Source organism: Protopterus annectens, chromosome 2.part0 (assembly GCF_019279795.1).
Source record: "Protopterus annectens isolate FY-2018-M chromosome 2.part0, PAN1.0, whole genome shotgun sequence".
Taxonomy (NCBI): Eukaryota; Metazoa; Chordata; order Ceratodontiformes; family Protopteridae; genus Protopterus; species Protopterus annectens.
In genome coordinates this window covers 954,774,416-954,796,856 of record NC_056728.1, presented here as the reverse complement: position 1 = coordinate 954,796,856, position 22,441 = coordinate 954,774,416, and the positions used below count along the sequence as shown (strand labels likewise).

Sequence of the window (22,441 nt, the reverse complement as noted above, 5' to 3'; positions counted from 1 at the left end):
TATAATATGTAGTTTAGTTGTACACAATAAAAATTCATGTAGCATATTTTTCACATAGTATTTTTATAGTAAGTTCATTGTAATTATATTTTTATACATTAAGGAATGTTATTAATTTACACATTAAACCTTTTGTCAGCCAGTTTAATTAGGTCATATGATGTGGTTTAAGATTTAAATAAGCTTGGTTATGTTTGAGGGTTTATTCTGAAGTCTATGCTGATTTTAAGGAATTAATGCTCTTAATAAACATTTCAAATGATTTTATTGCTGCAACATTTTATGTCTTATTTTTGTTTGACCTTGTAGATTATATTTTCCTGTGTTAGACTATCTTTGCCACTGTTTTTTGTCACTGTTATTATCCATACACAATGCATGTCATAACAACAATTCAAAGAAGAAATGGTGGCATGCCCAGTATCAAATTGCCCATGGAGCTGAATGTACATTAATATGCTACAATTCAAACAAGCCATATTTCACATATGTGAGAATTATTGTTCAAATTTCTCTGAAATAATCAGGCTGACAAATACACTAAGTGCAATTAGTACATTAACGTCTAAATTCCTGAGACAGAGAATTTCTGACTTTGTCATAAATGGCAATAGTCCGCAATACAAAAGTCAGAAATTCAGTATGAATTCAGTACATTTGTGTACAAATGAGAAATCAAACACATAATGCTCAATCTACACTATTCATAGTTGAATAGAGAAGCATTGGGAAATACCCAAACAGTGAAAAATCTGATCTGAAAGGGTAGAAAAAAAAAAGCTATGAAGATTGCCAGCTCACAATTTTGGAATGTAGAAATAATTCATTGCAGGAACCCACCCTCAGTACCTCAGGTGTAATGGGTATATTTCCTATTACAATCACATTTCTGCTGTTAAAAGATCAAAACAGAGTAAAGGAAATGACAGAAATACTAAGATAGAAACGACGGTAGACTACAATATTTTGGTAAAACAGCCAAACCAAGATGGCATGTTGTGCTTGAGGAAGACAGAAAGCTATATAAGAGAAATTGCAGACATATTTATAAAACGAAAACATCAAATCAAACTTCCAGCTGGGGGAGCAACAAACAGTGTCACAACCAATCATCTTACAAGAAGAGAAAGACAACTGCAATACTCAAGAGCTGAACAGGCATATCTATATCTAAGTTATAGTGTAGCAAACAGTGTTCAGTAAAAAAGAGAAATGCCCACTCTAAAAGTACTGTTAAATTCTCCGGGTATGGGAGATCACTGAAGGTACCAGTACCAGAGTTAAAAAGGATAACGGAGGACCGGAAGTTGAATTTATTTAAATATGCAGTCCATATCATATTTTGTTTAGAAATTAGGTTAATTTTAAAGAAAAATCAGTACAGAATACTGCCTCAAGAATTTTATATATGCAAATACATAATATATATATATATATATATATATATATAGAGAGAGAGAGAGAGAGAGATCTCACACACACACACACACACACACACACACACACACACACACACACACACACACACACACACACACACACACCTTGTCAATGGAAAATGGGTAATGTGCCTTTGAAAGTGTTTTAAGTATCATGCTTATAAGCTTTTGAAGCACTTTACTCTGGAAATTGTCCATATTAGAAAGTTAATGAGAAGCTGACGGCCACTGATTGTTTATATAAAAGGCAGCTTCCCTGACAAAAGCAAATCAAGAGGGTGGTTACTCCTTCAGATGTACATTAGATTCATGGAGTACATAGACAAGTTGGTGTTCCTAGTGGATTTAACCTGAAGCAAGTTCAGGTGAAGATTTTAATGTTTGTTAGAGCTGAAAGGAAAGCCTGGCAGGGTCTATGGCTGTGACTTTCTGTTTAACAGCCTGTGGTTTGAGAGATTATTTGCTTGTATTCTTTTCCTCAGTATTGGTGATCAGTTTTGACCTCACACTGAATGAATGCTAACAGTCATACCACTTTAGAATAAAATTTTCAAGCTCTATCCTTTCTTTCCTTATGTGGGATGCTGGCAAGTATTGAAAGACTTTACAGAGAAATACAGTAATTTCTGATACAGACAAAAAGCATGGAGCATATAAGACCACTCAGTATAGGCCGAAGTGCAGAAGATATATCAAACAAATAATATGCTAAATGTTTCATATACAGTGACGTATACACATTTTGAGTGCTGAAATCATTAGGTATACAGTGCTGATTGCAGTATGAGAGCTGTTGAATGCAACTTAATTCTATATGTTGAATGCTGCGTGTGACATAATAAATGCTAAATGGTGTATGTTATACTTTGACTGCATAGTACCAAATGCCGATTTGTGAAATTGTATACAGAACATGCACTGCTGAATGTAAATTGATGAATGTTAAACCTACATGCTGAATTCAACTCAATGAACATAGATAATTTATGGTAAATGCTAATTGTAAAATTGTAAAATGGGGACAGCTGAATTTTGAATGCCAAATGAAACATGGTAAATGGCAGAATAATACATGCTACATACTGAATGTATAAGCTCTACTGATTACCTGGAAAAATATATAAAATATGTTAAACATATGCTCCCTTTCTGTACCTCAGACCATGATTGCTTAGAGCCTACTGTTACAATAAATGCTATATTCAACTAAAAAAAGTAGTTACTTTTGTAACTTCTCCCTAGCCAATATACAAGAAATGAGGAAAGGCTTTTCTAAATGGGAATGGAAACATAAGTATTCTGCTAAAAGCATCAAGGAATGATGAGAATTGTTTTACAATCAGGTCAAGTTACTTAAGGATTCCCATATACTTGTCATCAAACATACTCCTAGAAAGATGTATCTTCAGAAGCCTCCCTAGCGGATTCATAATATTACCAAGGCGTTTAACATAAAGAAGCATTCATACCATCTAAGTAAAACAATAAAATTAGATTTGGTAATAATACCAGACCCCTTAAAAAGTTATTTCAGTAGCCAAGTCTAAGTTCAAAATGATATTGGTATCTGCAGTTGGGGATAACATAAAATTCTTTTATAAGTATTTTATTCAGTGAAAGAAAACATCCTGCCTGAACTATATTACAACTAACATACTTTGCCTGTTTAAAACTGTATTTCAGGCTTACTCTTTTCAAAGGAACCTCTGGGAAGATTATATGTCTCTAACCATTGTTTTGAAATAGTGAGTTCATTATTTGTAGCAAAACAATTCAGATATGAAAGCCAAATATAGACATCAAGGAGACCAGCTAGATACATTCACTGTATTCACATTCTTCACTAATATGGCTGCATTTGAAAGACAAGACAGAACCAAATGACAGACTGCATACAGACAAGTCTTATGGGTACTTCTTACTATGGGACACTGTTTATTATACTTGCCCCCCCTTACGGTAAAGGCATGAAAGACTGTGCAGAGAATAATGGATTCTCTAATCAATAGTTTTCTAGGGATGTCACGTGATATACATTCAAGCAGTTTGTTCATAATATAGAAATAACAAAAACAATTAATTTTATACAACAGAAATTTACATTTATTAGATAACAGATTTGTAAATCAGACTTTTCTGCCATGCAAAACTATTCCATCTGGATAACTTTTTTATTGCTCTACCAAATCTGCATACTTTACACTCTCTAGCAGTAGATGAGATCATATCAGCTACAGTGACTATAACAGGTATGAGCAGGCATTTCAGTCTCATCCTGTAATTCTGGTGGTTTAGAAACCATTACAATATCACAGTCAGACTAACTGTACATCTTTGAACACTCATCTTATCTGTAAACCTCTTGGCTAGAACTGTCCCATACAAGTATTCCTTCAGTATTCGCAGTTGGGAACATTCATCACATTTGTAGATATGTGTGATTATGCCTTATCCTCAAGCTATCTTTGCTTTCTACAACGTAAGACCTTGATGCATCTACTACAACAAACTCCGACTTATTAAATGGATTCTGAAATGTTACAATTTCTCTCTTCAGAGTAGACAGTGGCTTAAAAAAACATAATTTCTACTTTTGAGCCTTCTGCTAAACTGACTTCACACTCAGTATTTCTTGTGGTTGAAGTAACACAGATGAGGATGTGATTCTGTCTTCAGACATCCCCATAAACAACTGAGCAGTAAATTTTCCATCCAGTTGCTATACAGTGTTTGTTTACTGAAACAGAGCTGGATAGCAATTTTGTCTTGAGCTGGCTGATATCAGACTTCTTTACAATGGTTTTCATACGATATATTGTTCTTTCCTCCTGCCCGCTGGACTTGCATTAGCTCTACTTAACAAGTGCACTGACTATATTGTGGAGACAAAGGAGAGAAAGAGGGTAAGATTTACTTTTGTTTTTCACTTTCTCCCCTTCTCAAAGTTTGTTACCTTGGAGTAGGTTTATTTAGTGACTGGGGATGTAGGGGCTTACCATCACATTTTGGGGGTCAGGGTGACTTACCAGTTCTCTTGCAAAAAATAAACTTTTTTTGGTGTGACCTTGGGAATGTTACTGTTTTGAGACTCTGACTTCTTGATGATTTAGATGTTTCCCCTTAGATTAATGACATGTTAGCTAAAGAATGTAAAAGTAATCACAGTAGATCTGGACTGTGGGTACTTTGATGAAGATGTAATGTGTTGAACATTGCAGTCTTATGAGAACATATGACATTTCTGGCTGATAAACTGTGGACCAGTATAAGAGATGATGACGACAGGGTTTCCAGGGTATGAAAACAAAACTTTCATCAGTTAAATGACAAGTGTGAAGACACATATCTTAGCTTGGTGACTGTCACCACTGATGAGATACTGTGTCTTTAAAATTAAAAATTCCAGCAGCTACTTTACTCCATGGCCTATCTGGTATTTCATGGGATATTACTTTGTCTTTGTGGGATATTACTTTTCTCTAAGACATTCCATGCTAAAACATTATGTCACAGTTCTTCTTTTTTACTCGACAGTGCTAAATGTGCTTTGTGGCCTTGGATCAGTGACACTGTTAGACTTATAAATTTCATTCTGGAATGTCTTATAGATTCAGATTATGGAATGGAACTTTTTTCACTTGCTGATTTCAATAGCATCATTATTTTTCATTTGTAGCTCCATACCTCACTGTTATAGGTACATTATTGTAGTGGACTGTCAAGTCCACTAAATAAGTCAACATATTGTCCAAAAATATTAAACTGGATATAGGAGTTCATTCTTTTTGTTTGAATTTTGCTTTCCTATTTCCTTGCACACTGTATACTGCTTAATGTGTATAACAGACTGTTTTGTATGAATCTTTTACCTGGAATGTTTATGAATGTACAAATCATCTGCTTCGTGAACATGCAAATCTTGTTCTCCAAGTGTGAGAATCACGGACTCCATGGACATGATAATCTTGGTCACTTTCTGGAATCAAAGGTGTAACAAAGGAACTTGGTACCCTGGGCATCATATACATTTGGTAATCTCCAGTGGTTATAAGTGATCACAATGGTCATCGCTTAAAGGCAACTTTTAAACAATCAAACTTTTTTAAGAACAGTTTTGATGTATCCACATGACAGCAACTGAAAGGGAAGACAGAATCCTTTGACATCCCACATGCACAGCAGCCTTGTGGTTACATTTTAAAGCTGTACTAGAACATAATTTACATAGTCCTGCTTCTGTTTACCCCAGATCCAAGGTACATTATTTGCTCTGTAAAGCCTAACTTAATTTTAAGTATGTGTGTACTTTACAAATTGGAGGCTTTACTTACCATGTATTACATAACTTAAAAGGTTAAAAACACCATGTTCTAGAAGCAGTTATCACCGAGTGGTAGTTAATGCAGAGAATTATGGTTCTGGGCGGTTTATGAACTGCTTCTGCAGATTATGGGACAGGGTTTGATTCCTTTCACTTCAGTGTAACTGCTATGCCAGTGAATAAACTGCAAACTTCCCCAAAATGAATAAGTGGATAAACAACATTGTGTTCTTGAGTAGCCCCTGGAAAAGGACACTTGTATCTAGCGTGCCTACACAGTTAACAGATGAATACATTAAATGTAACTGCTAGCCGCAAGTGAGAGGGTAAGAAAGATGCACACAATTACTGTTGCATTGGTCCATCATGTATTATGCCACAGTGCATAAAAATGTAGTGACAAATTTTATTATTGTTTCTATCACTGGACTGCAAAATCTTGAGCCATATCAGCACAGTTTTTCTGACCACAGTCATATAAAATGTCATTTGGTCTTGATAAATTTGTAAAAGCAAGGTTTAAAGCAGGAAAGCTGCAGCACCAGAAAATATTGGTCTGGGACAGCATTATGATATATAGGAACTTATGCAGGAGGAAGTACATGAATATTTCGGAATTGATGAAAGATCGACAAGAAAATATGAACAAATGTGAACAAAACTCAATAAGGAATATTTTAGAAGACTAAAATTAATACTGAAAACAGCCTTGGGATCTAGGAACAAAGTCCAAGTTATAAACCAATTTGCTCTTCCTGTTCTAACTTACAGGTTTGGGGTGACTGACTGACCTCAAAAGGTATTGGATCAGTTGGAAAGGAAACCAAGAAAAATACTTCACATTCATCAAATGATATATAAAAATCAATGTATACCAAGATTATATATTCTTCATTCTGAAGGAGGTATGGGCCTCCCCAAAACTGATTACATGTATAGATCTGCAGCTGAACGACTGCATGCATATCTACTGACCTCACTGTAGATCAGTGTGTATATTAAATCTAGTCAGCCACTGTAGCTCGAGAGTATATGCATATAGGTTAGTGAGCACAGGCGGGATCAGTGCCATTTTGTATATTCAGTCAGTGTGAGTGCTAGCTTTAATGGAAATGCACATTTGAGTGTGTTAGAAGTAAAGGGCATCCTGGGGCAATGCAGCAATTGCCTCATGTACACAGACAACCTTCTCCTCCTACCACCCAACACTACAACCTGTGAGAGATGCACTTATATAGCCAAACTGGAAGCAAAGCTCTCTTCACCCAAGACTGGACTAGACAGTCAAGAGGAGAAGGTAAACACTTGCACCACACCACACTCAGCACATAGTCCCTCAAAACCTACACCACCAAAACACACACATAGAAACACAAAACACACACCTACATTCATGGAGGCTCTCAGTAAAAACCTGCCCAAGCAACAGTGACATCCAAAGCAGAAACACAAGCAACCTCCACCTCCCAACACAACCCAAATGACACATAGCCCACAAACTCAGTGTGCCACTCAACCACAGCCCATAAGGCATAACAACGTACCCAACACTCTAGTCATAGGTGACTCTATAGTCAGGCACACTGATGTTCCACTCACCAGGCTAAACAAGGAGAAAGTTACTGTCAGCTGCCTGTCAGGTGCCAGGATCCGCCACATAACGCATGCACTCAGGTCACTCCACAAGTACAAATATGACTCTGTCATTGTCCATGTTGGTGTGAATGACCTGAGACATACCTCCTTGGACTACATGAAAGGGAACATGGAGGAGCTGTCCAATCTTGTGGCCCAGGCAGGTATGACCCTAGCCCTGAGTAGCATCCTGCCATAACCCAGAATGATACCACAGTACAAGGACAAAATGATTGACTTCAACAATTGGCTAAGCTTCTGGTGTCATTCTAAGGGGATCCAGTATCTGTCTGCCTGGGATGACATGATCGACAAGACATGATGCTTTGCCAGAGATGGCCTGCACCTGTTGCCCCTGGGATTCCGGATACTGGCTAAGGCTCTAGCCACCCCTATAGTGCCTTTTTTAGGCAAGGTTCAAATGACAAATTCACCACCCTAACAGGTACAGGTAAGAAGAATCTGAGGGTATTGCTACTCAGTGCTAGAAGTTTAAACCTCAAAATGCACTCTCTCGAGGCACTCCTTAAAATGGAGAACATCGACATCTGTACAGTGACAGAGACCTGGTTCAAGGCTCCAGAGAGTACCCCTGTATTACCAGGCTATAATTCATACCATACCTTTCGGCCACCTAACCTGGACAGAAACACTAAAGGTGGAGGCGTGTCCATATTCATTAAGGATATCCACACCTCCAGGCTAGTTGATCAGCATACTGCATCTGAGATTATCCAAGTTCAACTAACTCTGGGCAAGACCGCAATCCAAATTGTAGCTTGCGACAGATCCCCCACCATGCCCCAGGATTCCCACTTTTCATTTCTTAATACACTGGAAAATATTAGGGTACAACCTAACACCCTAATAATGGGCGATTTCAACTACCCTACCATTAACTGGAAAAACTACTCATGTACCAACTCTTGTGCTCAACGTTTTCTGGAATTCATAAATTCCAATGCCATGGATCAACTTATCCACACCCCCACCAGGGGCAGCAATATCCTAGACCTGGTTATTACCAACATGGGCAACCGGTGCTCCACACCAGAGGTCAATTCTTCATTGGTCAGATCCAACCACAAGCTAATCACCCTAGACATCCACATCCCTCCCCACCCCCCATTAGGGAAACCACAGTAAAAAATTTCTCCAAAGCCAACTTCACGCTTCTTAAGACAGAAGTGGCAAACTTCACGACACCCATGCTGACGGACAATAGAGGTATGACTGCTGAATCCTACACAAATGCACTTTATAAGCACTTACACAAGTGCATGGATCGTGCAATCCCTAACAGAACCAAGATGCTATCCTCCCAAAAAAGGAAGCCAATCTGGTGGTCCCCTGCCATAAACAAACTCTACAACAGAAGAAAGAAACTGTTGCAAAAAGAGTAAAATCCCATGACTGGATGAACTCCAGGTCAGCCTCAGTAAGAAGCTGAGATCCCTCATAAAATCCTCCAAAGCTAGTTATGAAAACAAAATCGCCACTGATTCTAAAGACAACCACAAAGCATTCTATAGCTATGTCAAGAATCTCAATGGCAACACTCAGATCTGCTCTGAGTTACAGCACAATGGCACTAAATATACAGAACCAACTGATATTGCCAACATCCTGGCAGATAGGTTCAGTGCTAACTTTACCCCCCTGTCATACCCTAAAGGGCCCATCTCTATACCAGAAGAATGCAAAGTTCCTGTAATCACGGCTGCACAGGTAAAAAACACACTATCCAAAGCCAAGAACACAGCATCAATGGGACTTGGCAACATCCCAGGCTGTGTTCTACATGAACTACAGAACGAACTGGCACCCTGCCTAAGTACCATGTTCAATCATAGCCTCACCTCAGGCTATGTGCCCAGTGAATGGTGCACAGCGACAGTTATCCCACTCCACAAAGGGGGAGCCACCACAGACGAAACTACCCCATTAGCCTAACGAGCTTGGTCTGCAAGGCTATGGAACGTATCATCATGGAACTTATAAACAATGACATTGGTAATCTCCAAACTCAGGACCCCACCCAGTTCGGGTTTGTAAAAGGCAGATCATGTCTCCTAAACCTGATAGACTTCTTTGAAGCAGTCACCAAAGCCGTAGATGAGGGTAAGGTGGTTCACACAGCCTATCTAGATCTCACCAAGGCTTTTGACACCATCCCCCACTCTGGGATTATAGATAAACTCACTAAACTAGGTATAAATCCCTGTATCACAAGATGGGTTGCCAAATGGCTCACTGACAGAACCCACACTGTGAAAGTAGCAGACTCCAAATCCAACGTCAGACCAGTGACAAGTGGAGTACCACAGGGTTCAGTCCTGGGTCCTCTCCTGTTTGGTATCTACTTCTCTGAAGTACAGGCCAACACAGAAGGTATTTGGCTAATGAAGTTCGCAGATGACTGCAAACTAGGAGCCATAATCAAAACTCCAAAAGATGTGGACATCCTACAAAAGGGCCTCACTGAGACAGATGCCTGGTGTCAAAGCCAGGGCCTCAAGCTCAATGCCAAAAAGTGCATTGTCATCCCTTTTGGTAAAAACTCAGTACTCATGAACTACCACATAGGTGGTAGTCTACTTAACACCGAAAGTGTGATAAGAGACCTTGGGACACAGGTGGACAGTAGTCTCTCCTTTGATAATCACATCGTCACAGTAGTCGGGAAATACTTATGCGTGGCACACCTCATCCCAAAAGGTTTCTCATCCAAAAAAGGTCATTGTTCCCCTCTACTCGTCACTCATTAGACCCATTATAGAGTACAATGCCCCTTTTGATATGTACCTCACAAGACATCTACAACAACTGGAAAGGCCACAGAAATACCTCACAAAGAGGATTACCAGCCTCAAAGAGATGCCCTATGCAGACCATCTCAAAAAACTGCAGCTTTACTCCGTTGCATATCGCCTACTCAAGAGGCGATCTCTGCCTAACACACCAAGCTATGTCAAACCCAGAGCTTTTAGACATGCTCCACTTAAAGAAATCCCAAACCTTATGAGCTACACGCTCTAGGGACCTAAACCTCGCCACCACAATAAACAGAACATGTTGGAGGGATAGATTCCTGTCCTAGAGACTTCCCATACTCTGGAACAAACTACCTATCTATATCAAACAAAGCTCCTCATTAGCACTCTTCAAGAAAAATCTTGATGACTGGATGGGAGACAGGAAATTCACCCTGGGGATCACTTCTGTGGCTCTGCTCGACAGTGGCACAGGAAAATAATTTTCTTGGGTGGCGAAAGCCAGGGTACCTTTGGCTAGGCTTATATAGGCCCTAGGGTCAATAGCCTAGTACCTACCTATGAACCTATGAACCTATAATGATTCGGTCAGTAAGCATATGAAGTTTCAGTTACAGCTCCTGATGTGTGTATGTACAATAAATTACTTGAATGCATTCCATGCCTCAGTGTCTCATTTGAATTCACAAGATACCAGATCCAAACATGGTGAAAGCTTTAAAACACGAGGAGAACAAGTCTAAGATTACTTCCCTACTTAGTTCAGCAGAACTGTATTGCTGTCAAGCAGGAAAGGAAACTAAACCACAAGAAGGAAAAAAACAGGCAGCATCTGAATGTGCTAAAAAACAAAAGAAAGAAAATAAGGTAAAGGATCAGATGAGAAGGCAAGAAATGTGGAAAAAACATAAATATAGTTTCAAGTCCAGAAAAACTCCCGGAACAGCCTCATGTCAATCAGGATCTGATGCAGAAATGGTTAAGGGAGGTGAATTTAAACAAAAAAATGAATAGTTAATATTGGGATCCCAGGATAGTGGATTACATACACATTGGTTTATAAAGTCCATTGAACATGTGGGAGAAACAGACAAATGCAGGATTTGTAAAACATAAATAGAAACTGTCCACATTTTGTTGCTGGGTGGGATAAACTAATGGCAGAAGGCCTGTCTACCAAAAGGCATAATAATGTAGCAAGACCACTGCACTCGGGATTGTGCAAATATTACAATACTGAATTAGCTGAAAAACATTGGAAAAATGAGCCACAAAGCATTATAGAGAATGATGAAGTTGATATCACATGGGATCACCCATTACCAATAATTCAAAAAATATATGCAATAAAACCAGATAGAGTAGTCCATGAAAAGAAGACAAAAGTAGCACTGATCATTGAAATTGCTACCCCCAGTGGTTACAGAGTATTATGTACAGAGAGACACAAATTTATAAAATACCAGCACTTTTTCAGGCAGAAATGAGGACAATGTGGAAGAAGGATACCCAGACAGATCCAACAGTAGTAAGAGCAATGGGTCTCCTAAAAGGAGTTTAGATACGTTACTGATGCATGTAACTCTGTAAGAGTTTCAGAAGGAGTCCATTCTGAGTACTTTGTGGGTGCTACAAAGAGCACTTTTGGCTAATATTAAAGTCTGAAAATATTAATTTCATGAACGTTAATTATACTTTGACTTAGGAATGGGGTCCATTCCTATCATGGTATTAGAAACCCAAAAGACTTGTAGAAATTAAACCGGTAGAAAAACAAATTTTACTTGACTATCATAATTGGCTTTTATAACTATATAACTGAGGCAGTGTTTAAAAGTCTTTGAGGAACAGTAGCCTGCAAAATGTTTTCCAAGGTCTTCAGTATTACTCATCACAGCATTCCTATATCTAAAGTCATTGTCAATCAATCCTTGCATAAACAAATAGACAATAAACTGGTCAACTTTCCTTTCATGACTTCCTTTGAAGGATGTCACTATTCAATATGGAAATCAGTACTCGCTGAAGTACTTGGCTGTCCTTTATTCAGTATCATACTATTCAGTACTTCAGTACTTTATGGATAGTTAAACAAATTTGTGGATGATTGCAAGAGGGGGGGGGCTGTCATGTATAAAGAAAACCAAATTAAAATGATTTTAAAATATATAGGATGCGTTCTTTATATTGCAAACTGTTAGTGACCATAAAAGCATAAAAACTGTCTATAATGCATTTAGGGCTGTAGCAATTACCGATCTTTATTTTACTTGAACAATTCCTCACATATAAAGATTATTTTACAATTGTTGGTGCCAGTTTTGACTGCAGTGAAAATGTGGGTATGGTCATTGTGAAGTCAAATGGAGTAATGCATATCATTTTCAGAAATACCTCTTATAGAAACAAAGAAATCTTGATTCCATTCTGAGTCTTACTGGTTCCCCATTACCTTACTACAATTAATTCTGTTATTGCAGGAAAAACATCTGGAAAACATGTAGATATAACTGCAGAATACAAGGAAAAGTTAAAACTCCACAACTTAAACTTCTTTTTTTATTAGCTATGGATTTGTTAGTGGACATTTATGTACCATGCATAAGCCTCTGGAAGATCCAGCTAAACGTATCTACAGACAAATTTTTCAAATGGGAGGTTAAGGGTTAAAGGACTATTACTAGACCCAGTCAAGAAATACACTGAGACTAGAAGAAGGCCATTCCTTGGGCTATATATGTCTTGGAACTGTAATCCTTTTTGTTTACAAGTACAAATTACACATATGTACTGAAGACATTAGGCTCATCATGTACTGTGACTACAAAGGTGTGATAATGCCTGGCCTTATGTCTTGTCATCACAGATTGATCTCACTGATATGATTTAAACACTTGTTCACAAAAACTAAGGCTAATACTAAAAAGCAACAGAACTATTTTAACAGTGCTATTTTGATGAATACACATGTTCTGATTAAATGTGAAACATCAATGTGCAATATCTGTGCAGTGACTGAGACCTGGTTCAAGGCTCCAGAGAGCACCCCTGCACTACCAGGCTATAACTCATACCACACTTTTTTGGCCATGTAACCTGGACCGAAACACCAAAGGTCCATATTCATTAAGGATATCCACACCTCCAGGCTAGTTGCTCAGCATAATGCATCCAAGGTTATCCAGGTGCAACTAACTCTGGGCAAAACTGCAATCCAAATTGTAGCTTGCTACAGACCCCCCACCATGCCACAGGATTCCCACTCCTCTTTTCTTGATGTACTGGAAAATATTAGGGTTCAACCAAACACCCTAATAATGGGTGACTTCAACTACCCCACCATTAACAGGGAAAACTACTTGTGTACCAACTCCTTAGCTCAACGCTTTCTGGAATTCATAAACTCCAATGCCCTATATCAACTTATCCACACCCCCACCAGGGGCAACAATATCCTAGACCTAGTCATCACCAACACGAGTGACTGGTGTTCCACACCTGAAGTCAACTCCTCATTGGTCCGATCCAACCATAAGCTAATCACCCTTGATATCCACATCCCACCCCCCACCCCCCATTAAGGAAACCACTGTAAAATATTTCTCCAAAGCTAACTTCATGCTTCTTAAGACAGAAGTGGTGAACTTCATGACATCCATGCAGATGGACAATACAGTTACAACTGCTGAATCCTACACAAATGCAATCTATAAGCACTTACACGAGTAGATGGATCGTGCTATCCCAAACAGAACCAAGACACTATCCTCCAAAAAAAGGAAGCCAATCTGGTGGTCCCCTGCCATAAACAAACTGTACAACAGAAGGAAGAAACTGCTGCAAAAGAGAGTAAAATCCTATGAGTGGAGGAGCGCCCTGGTTAGTCTCAGTAAGAAGCTGAGATCCCTTATAAGATCCTCCAAAGCTAGCTATGAAAACAAAATCACCACTAATTCAAAGGACAACCACAAAGCATTCTACAGCTATGTCAAGAATCTCGATGACAACACCCAGATCTTCTCTGAGTTACAGCACAAAGGCATGAAAATTACAGAACCAACTGATATTCCCAACATCCTGGCAGATAGGTTCAGTGCTAACTTTACCCCCCTCTCACCCCCTAAAGGGCCTATATCTACACAGGAAGAATGCAGAGTCCCCGTAATCACAACTACGCAGGTAAAAGCTGCACTCTCTAAAGCCAAAAACACTGCATTCATGGGAGCAGTCAACATCCCAGGCTGCGTTTTACACGAACTTCAGAATGAACTGGCTCCCCATTTAAGCACCTGCTTTGTGCCCACTGAATGGTGCACAGCAACAGTTATCCCACTCCACAAAGGGGGAGCCACCACTGATCCCAGGAACTATCGACCTCTTAGCCTGACGAGCCTGGTCTGCAAGGCCATGGAACGTATCATCATGGAACTCATAAACAAAGACACTGGTAACCTCCAAACTCTGGATTCCACCCAGTTCGGGTTTGTGAAAGGCAGATCATGTCTCCTGAACCTGATCGACTTTTTTGAGGCAGTCACCAAAGCCGTAGATGAGGGTAAGGTGGTTCACACAGCCTATCTTGACCTCGCCAAGGCTTTCGACACCATCCCCCATTCTGGAATTACAGCTAAACTCCCTAAACTAGGTATAAATCCCTACGTCACAAGATGGATTGCCAAATGGCTCACTGGCAGAACCCACAGTGTAAAAGTTGCAGACTCCAAATCTAACCTCAGAGCAGTGACAAATGGAGTACCACAGGGTTCCATCCTGGGACTTCTCCTGTTTGGTATCTGCTTCTCTGAAGTACAGACTAACACAGGAGGCCTCTGGCTAACGAAGTTCACAGATGGCTGAAAACTAGGAGCCATAGTCAAGTCCCCAAATGATGTGGACATCCTACAGAAGGGCCTCACTGAGACAGATGCTTGGTGTCAGAGCCATGGCCTCCAGCTTAATGCCAAAAAGTGCAGTGTCATCCACTTTGGTAAAAACTCTGTACCCATGAACTACCACATAGGCAGCAATCTACTTAACACCGAATGTGTGATAAGAGACCTTGGGACCCAGGTGGACAGTAGTCTCTCCTTTGATAGTCACATCGCCACAGTAAACAGGAAGTCCTTCTACATGGCATACCTCATCATAAAAGGGTTCTCATCCAGGAAAAAAGAGGTCATTGTTCCCCTCTACTCGACACTCATTAGACACATTATAGAGTACAATGCCCCTTTTGGAATGTACCTCAGAAGACATCTGCAGCAGCTGGAAAGGCCACAGATGTACCTCACAAAGAGGATTACTGGCCTCAAACAAATGCTCTACACTGACCATCTCAAAAAACTCCAGCTTTACTCTGTAGCATATCGCCTACTCCGAGGTGATCTCTGCCTAACATAAAAAGCTACGTCAAACCCAGAGCTGTTGGACATGCTACACCTAAAGAAATCCCAATCCCTCCAAGCTACATGCTCTAGGGACCTAAACCTTGTCACCACAATAAACAGGACATACTGGAGGGATAGATTCCTGTCCCAGAGATTTCCCATACTCTGGAACAGGCTACCCATCTATGTCAAGCAAAGTTCTTCATTAGCACTCTTCAAGAAAAATCTTGATGAGTGGATGGGAAATAGGAAATACACCCCGGGGATCATTTCTGTGTCTCTGCTCGACAGTGGCCCAGGAAAATAATTTTCTTGGGTGGCGTAAACCAGGGAATCTTGTTGGCTAGGCTTACATAGGCCCTTGGGCCGATAGCCTAGCACCTATCTATGAACCTATGAACATATCACAAGAGTATACTTAATTGGTATGAAAAGGGTATACTAAGATTTTTTATTTACAAAGCAGTTATGTCACCCCGAAGGAATGCATATTGATGTAGCTATGGTACATCGACAAGTTGATATTAATAGCAGAGGTACAGCTCTGACAAAATAAATTTTTCTACAGTACTAATTCATAATGGCTGGATTCCACGTGTTGATGTTTAAAAGTTGTGCAACAATTAACTATCCTTTTAAACTGTATTTTCTGTGAACTGAAAGAATGCAGGAAATGATGACATGAAAACCATTTCTAGATTATATGAAAAACATGCAGTGCTAATGCAATCTGCATTTCCAATACTTCAGTATAAAACTGTTCATTGTATTTTAAGATTCCTCATTTTTTACTGCATAACAGGTAAAAGAAACAAGCAGAAAAGACTGTATTAATTATTCTGATCATAATTCTTGCAAGTTGCCTCAGTCAATGAATGTCATTAAATATTATTCTAAAAAGCAGGAGGACTTTTGGCATACGTGTTATCTAATAATTGCATCACATTCCATTTCTGCTTTGTTTTCCTTTTTAATTTATTGCACCTCTTTCAGGTCATGACACCAAATACAGCTAAAGAAATGTTTGGAAATGTGAGCTCACAACGTTACCTAATGGGCTACACCTAAATATGGATAATATACATTTGAATTACACCTTGGCCTAAGGGCATACTGCACTGTACAGCTGGGCCACAGCCCTTTTTACTTACAATAATTATATCAATGTGTATAAGGCAAACATTTGCTGCCTTCCCTGACTTGTTACCTGCATTTATGTTCCTGTTTACCAAGGACTGCCTTCAGGACTACAATACCAGAGATAAAAGACAGATGAACTATGGGTAATACTGCCTTGACTTACTGAAAAGTGGAATATAAATTGATTTAGTCATAATGCATCAAAAACTGAAATGCAAGCTCAGTCAGACCAGTTATATTTTGCAACAACAGGAAATTTACTCTAATTTGATTTAGTATTAAACTGTTAAAAGCTACACTGCCATAGGAAAACTATGCAAAGCCAGATTTAAATTATGCTTGTCATTTGACCAGGCTCTGCCTTGTTTATAGTCTAGTTTATAAATTCTGTTTTCGGGAATGAAACTTACCTTGGTGAACAGTCTTTTCTGTTGCATAGGATAGGCTGTGATGCTGGTTTTGCCTTTGCCATGCAGTGTGACACATTGACTTCCACATTCTCTAGCAAGCACTTCACATTCGGGTACTGGACTCCTTTATTTCCACAAGGAGCTGAACATACAGACAGGCTGCCAAGTGACCACTGATAATCTTGTATAAAAATAAATAAATAAATAATAATGATTGTTAGCATGTCACCTTAACTATTATGCTGTTGTAGTTTGTGCATAATACAGCACTTAGTTGTGTTCACAAAACTTGCTTACTGTACTTTCAATTCCCCACTCACACAAATCCAGAGACTTTGAGGCAGCAGGCATGCTCTCTTTTTCAATAACGGGTAGCATTTGTCAATTTTCATCAGTGGTGGAATCTAGCCATTCCTGAATTTTATTGGAGGAAGTATGGAATGCATTTACTCATACTGTTTATCTTATAAACAAAAAAAATGTTATATAGAATCATGTTTTAACTCTGAATCTGATACAACAATAACACAAAAATACTCATGTATACTACAGTGATAAATATGGTACCATGAGTATATTTAGGCATAAAAAATACATTGTTATGCGTGAATCATTTTCAGGATGTTGTACACAATGAAAATTGGGATTACAAAGTCGTTCTTTTAAAACATTGATCTACTGTAAATTATAAGATTATGAACTGAAACATTATTGTCTAAATCTATGCTGAGTCCTGTCTGTGCTACTTCTTAAAAACGTAGTAAAAGGAAATATGGACTTGTTATTTAATTCTGCTAACCAGAGAAAATTAAATGTGTTAATATTTTACTTCATGTTTTTTTTGTTTTTACACTTGTTCTTAATTAATTTTGTAATGACTGAGTGACATAATAATAATAATCCAGCTAAGTATACTAGCATTTTATCGACACTTCATGTATTTTACCAACACCAATAAATCTGATTAATCTTTGAGCAAAGGCAGTTAAGTCTAATTCTTGATTCAATCTTATAGAAATGAAGTATGACATTTTCTGATAATATTGTTCCCATCTTATATAACCTAGAGATGTCAGGTTTGCTATTATATGTTCGTTTATAAGAATCAGCCCTATATACCTAATGATAAAGAGAAAGAGCTTTGATATACCACGATGGCAGTCCAAACTCCTAGGAATTCAAATAAACGATTTTGATTCCAAATGAACAATTTAATAAAACAAACGAAACATGGACTAAATATAAAAGTAGTAAAATAAAATCCAATAAGCACTTTCGGCTATTCAGCTTTCTTCAGATCGTAAAACATAACTACGCTGATAGTGTTTTTAAAAGATACACCAACCAGTCATTTCTCTGCCTCTGGCATCCTCCATGAATTCAGAACCAATGGCTATGGTGATAGTGCTGGTTCTCTATAGGAGACGATGTAAAACTAACAGCCAAACAGATAGTCAGGATTTACCCCAATCACTTCTCTTCTTCTCCACACACCTCTTTTGACCAAAGCCAATGGCAATCGTTGAACAAGTTAACCCTCCATTGGATAAGATATATACCATCTACCAACCATATAATCAGGATACAGGCAAGCCACTTACTTGTGGCCAATAATATTCCTTCAGGCTTTTAGTATGGGTTTCAGTGGAACAACACTGATTAAGCCAGGTTGATGGTGTGCTTGTTATATTTACTATCCAGTTAACTTCACGTAATTCCATGCAATTGCTTACATCTCCTGCTCTATTAGTTGGAGCCACCACTTCTAAAACTTTAAACTTGAAATTATGTGAAGGATTGTCAATAATGTGTGCTGCCAATGCATTATTTACTTCCTTATGGTGCATGTCCCTAAGATGTCTCAAAATCCAGTCCTTTAATCTTTGGTCCGTTTTGCCAATATAGAAAGCATCGCATTGGCAGCATACCGCTAAGTAGAGCAAATGTTGCGTATTGCAATCCGCATACAAATTGAAGATATATGTCTTTTTGGTAATTGGATGTATAACAGTATTTGCACTATCTATATATGCACAAGCCTTGAATCTAAAGCACTTAAAAGTGCATTTTCTCTCAGACCATGCATTGTGAAGAAAACCATCTTTGTTACATTGGAGTCTCTTGATATTTTTCTTATTTTTAAAAAAGAAACGAGGAGTGTCACCTATGGCTTTTCTAACTTTGTCATCAGTGGTGAGAACAGGCCAAAATCTCCTGATGACATCACGGACCTGTATATTATATTTACTATATGTTAATGTACATTTAATTCGCTGGTCACTATTCCTATTGGCGGGATCAGCCATTTGAGGAAGTGCCTCATGGGATGAAAAATAGGGTCTACCTTTTCTTTTTCTGAACTCTTTAGAGTTGCCTTTCATAATTAAATTGCCATCTTTATAGCCTCTAGCTTTTAAGTTGTTAAACAGATTTGTCCGCTCTGCCTCAAAGTCTTCTTCCTCGGTGCACATTCTAGAAGCACGTAATACTTGATTCTCATAAATATTGTTGAAAATATATTTTGGATGCATGCTTTGCCTGTGTAGATAGTGATTATTCCAAGTCGATTTCCTAAAGACATTAGTACTTATTCTTATCGTTGGATGTAGGTGAACCTTAACTTCTAGGAAATCAATCTCTACAGTTGAAAATTTTGCTTTGAACTCTAGAAAGTTAGTATTTTGATTAATGTAATTAACAAAGAAGGTCAACTCATCGACACTGCCCTTCCATAGAATAAATATGTCGTCAACAAAACGGCCATAATAGAGAAGATGAGCGTTTCATGGGTTAACATCACTCAGGACTTCCACACTTTCCCATTGGGCCAATACGAAATTTGAGTAGCTATTTGCGCATGGGGTGCCCATAGCCACACCCCATGTCTGCAAATAGAAAACTCACCATATACGAAGATGTTATTCTCTAATACCAGTTCCAATAAGGAGCATAATAGACTAGGGTTAACCCTATTCCGTCTCAAAAGTGTTTCTATGGCATGCAAGCCAAACTCATTAGGTATTACAGTAAAAAGGCTCATGATGTCCATGGTTACCAAAATAACATCTTCAAAGCTGGTCAGTTGGTTAGTTTTGAGATATAGATCCTTTAGAAAGCTTCCGGTGTCTTTCAACACCGTGTCTACATTGGACAGAACTTTTCTCAATTCATTTTCTATGTATATAGATAGTGACTCAGTGATCCAATCTCTCCCAGCTACAATAGGGCATAGTGGACCTCCACACTATGCTATACTGTAGCTGGGAGAGATTGGATCACTGAGTCACTATCTATATACATAGAAAATGAATTGAAAAAAGTTCTGTCCAATGTAGACACGGTGTTGAAAGACACCGGAAGCTTTCTAAAGGATCTATATCTCAAAACTAACCAATTGACCAGCTTTGAAGATGTTATTTTGGTAACCATGGACATCATGAGCCTTTTTACTGTAATACCTAATGAGTTCGGTTTGCATGCCATAAAACACTTTTGAGACAGAATAGGGTTAACCCTAGTCTATTATGCTCCTTATTGGAACTGGTATTAGAGAATAATATGTTCGTATATGGTGAAGATTTCTATTTGCAGACATGGGGTGTGGCTATGGGCACCCCATGCGCAAATAGCTACTCAAATTTGGTATTGGCCCAATGGGAAAGTGTGGAAGTCCTGAGTGATGCTAACCCATGGAACGGTTATCTTCTCTATTATGGCCGTTTTGTTGACGACATATTTATTCTATGGAAGGGCAGTGTCAATGAGTTGACCTTCTTTGTTAATTACATTAATCAAAATATTGACTTTCTAGAGTTCAAAGTAAATTTTTCAACTGTAGGGATAGGTTCACCTACATCCAATGAAAGGAATAAGTACTAATGTCTTTAGGAAATCGACTTGGAATAATCACTATCTACACAGGCAAAGCATGCATCCAAAATATATTTTCAACAATATTTATGAGAATCAAGTATTAAGTGCCTCTAGATTGTGCACCGAGGAAGAAGACTTCGAGGCAGAGCGGACAAATCTTTTTAACAACTTAAAAGCTAGAGGCTATAAAGATGGTAATTTAATTATGAAAGGCAACTCTAAAGAGTTCAGGAAAAGAAAAGGTAGACTCTATTTTTCATCACAGGAGGCATTTCCTCAAATGGCTGATCCGGCCAATAGGAATAGTGACCAGCGAATTAAATGTACATTAACATATAGTAATGATAATATACAGGTCCATGATGTCATCAGGAGATTTTGGCCTGTTCTCACCACTGATGACAAAGTTGAAAAGCCATAGGTGACACTCCTCGTTTCTTTTTTAAAAATAAGAAAAATATCAAGAGACTCCTATGTAACAAAGATGGTTTTCTTCACAATGCATGGTCTGAAAGAAAAGGCACTTTTAAGTGCTTTAGATGCAAGGCTTGTACATATATAGATAGTGCCAATACTTTTATTCATCCAATTACCAAAAAGACATATATCTTCAATCTGTATGCGGATTGCAATACGCAACATTTAGTCTACTTAGCAGTATGCTGCCAATGCGATGCTTTCTATATTGGCAAAACGGACCAAAGATTAAAGGACCGGATTTTGAGACATCTTAGGGACATGCACTATAAGGAAGTAAATAATGCATTGGCAGCACACATTATTGACAATCCTTCACATCATTTCAAGTTTAAAGTTTTAGAAGTGGTGGCTCCAACTAATAGAGCAGGAGATGTAAGCAATCGCACAGAATTACGTGAAGTTAACTGGATAGTAAATATGCAAGTACACAATCGACCTGGCTTAAACAGTGTTGTTCCTTTGAAACCCATACTAAAAGCCAGAAGGAATATTATAGGCCACAAATAAGAGACTTGCCTGTATCCTGATTATATGGTTGGTAGATGGTATATATCTTATCCAATGGAGAAACTTGTTCAACGATTGCCATTGGCTTTGGTCAAAAGAGGTGTGTGGAGAAGAAGAGAAGTGATTGGGGTAAATCCTGACTATCTGTTTGGCTGTTAGTTTTACATCGTCTCCTATAGAGAACCAGCACTATCACCATAGCCATTGGTCCTGAATTCATGGAGGATGCCAGAGGCAGATAAATGATTGGTTGGTGTATCTTTTAAAAACACTATCAGCGTAGTTATGTTTTATGATTTGAAGAAGGCTGAATAGCTGAAAGCTCTTATTGGATTTTATTTTACTACTTTTATATTTAGTCCATGTTTTGTTTGTTTTATTAAATTGTTAATTTGGAATCAAAATCATTTATTTGAATTCCTAGGAGTTTGGACTGCCATGGTGGTATATCGAAGTTCTTTCTCTTTATCACTGA

At 38.4% G+C, this 22,441-nt stretch overlaps 1 protein-coding gene across 1 annotated transcript in view; it reads right to left on the bottom strand.

Annotated features, from left to right (window-relative positions):
- ADAMTSL1 (ADAMTS like 1) overlaps positions 1-22,441 on the bottom strand; it is a 4,128,157-nt gene that overhangs the window by 258,783 nt on the left and 3,846,933 nt on the right. The window contains exon 25 of the mRNA XM_044061207.1: positions 17,107-17,287. Within this exon, the coding sequence (XP_043917142.1) occupies positions 17,107-17,287 (181 nt within the window). The remainder of the gene's footprint in view (positions 1-17,106; positions 17,288-22,441) is intronic.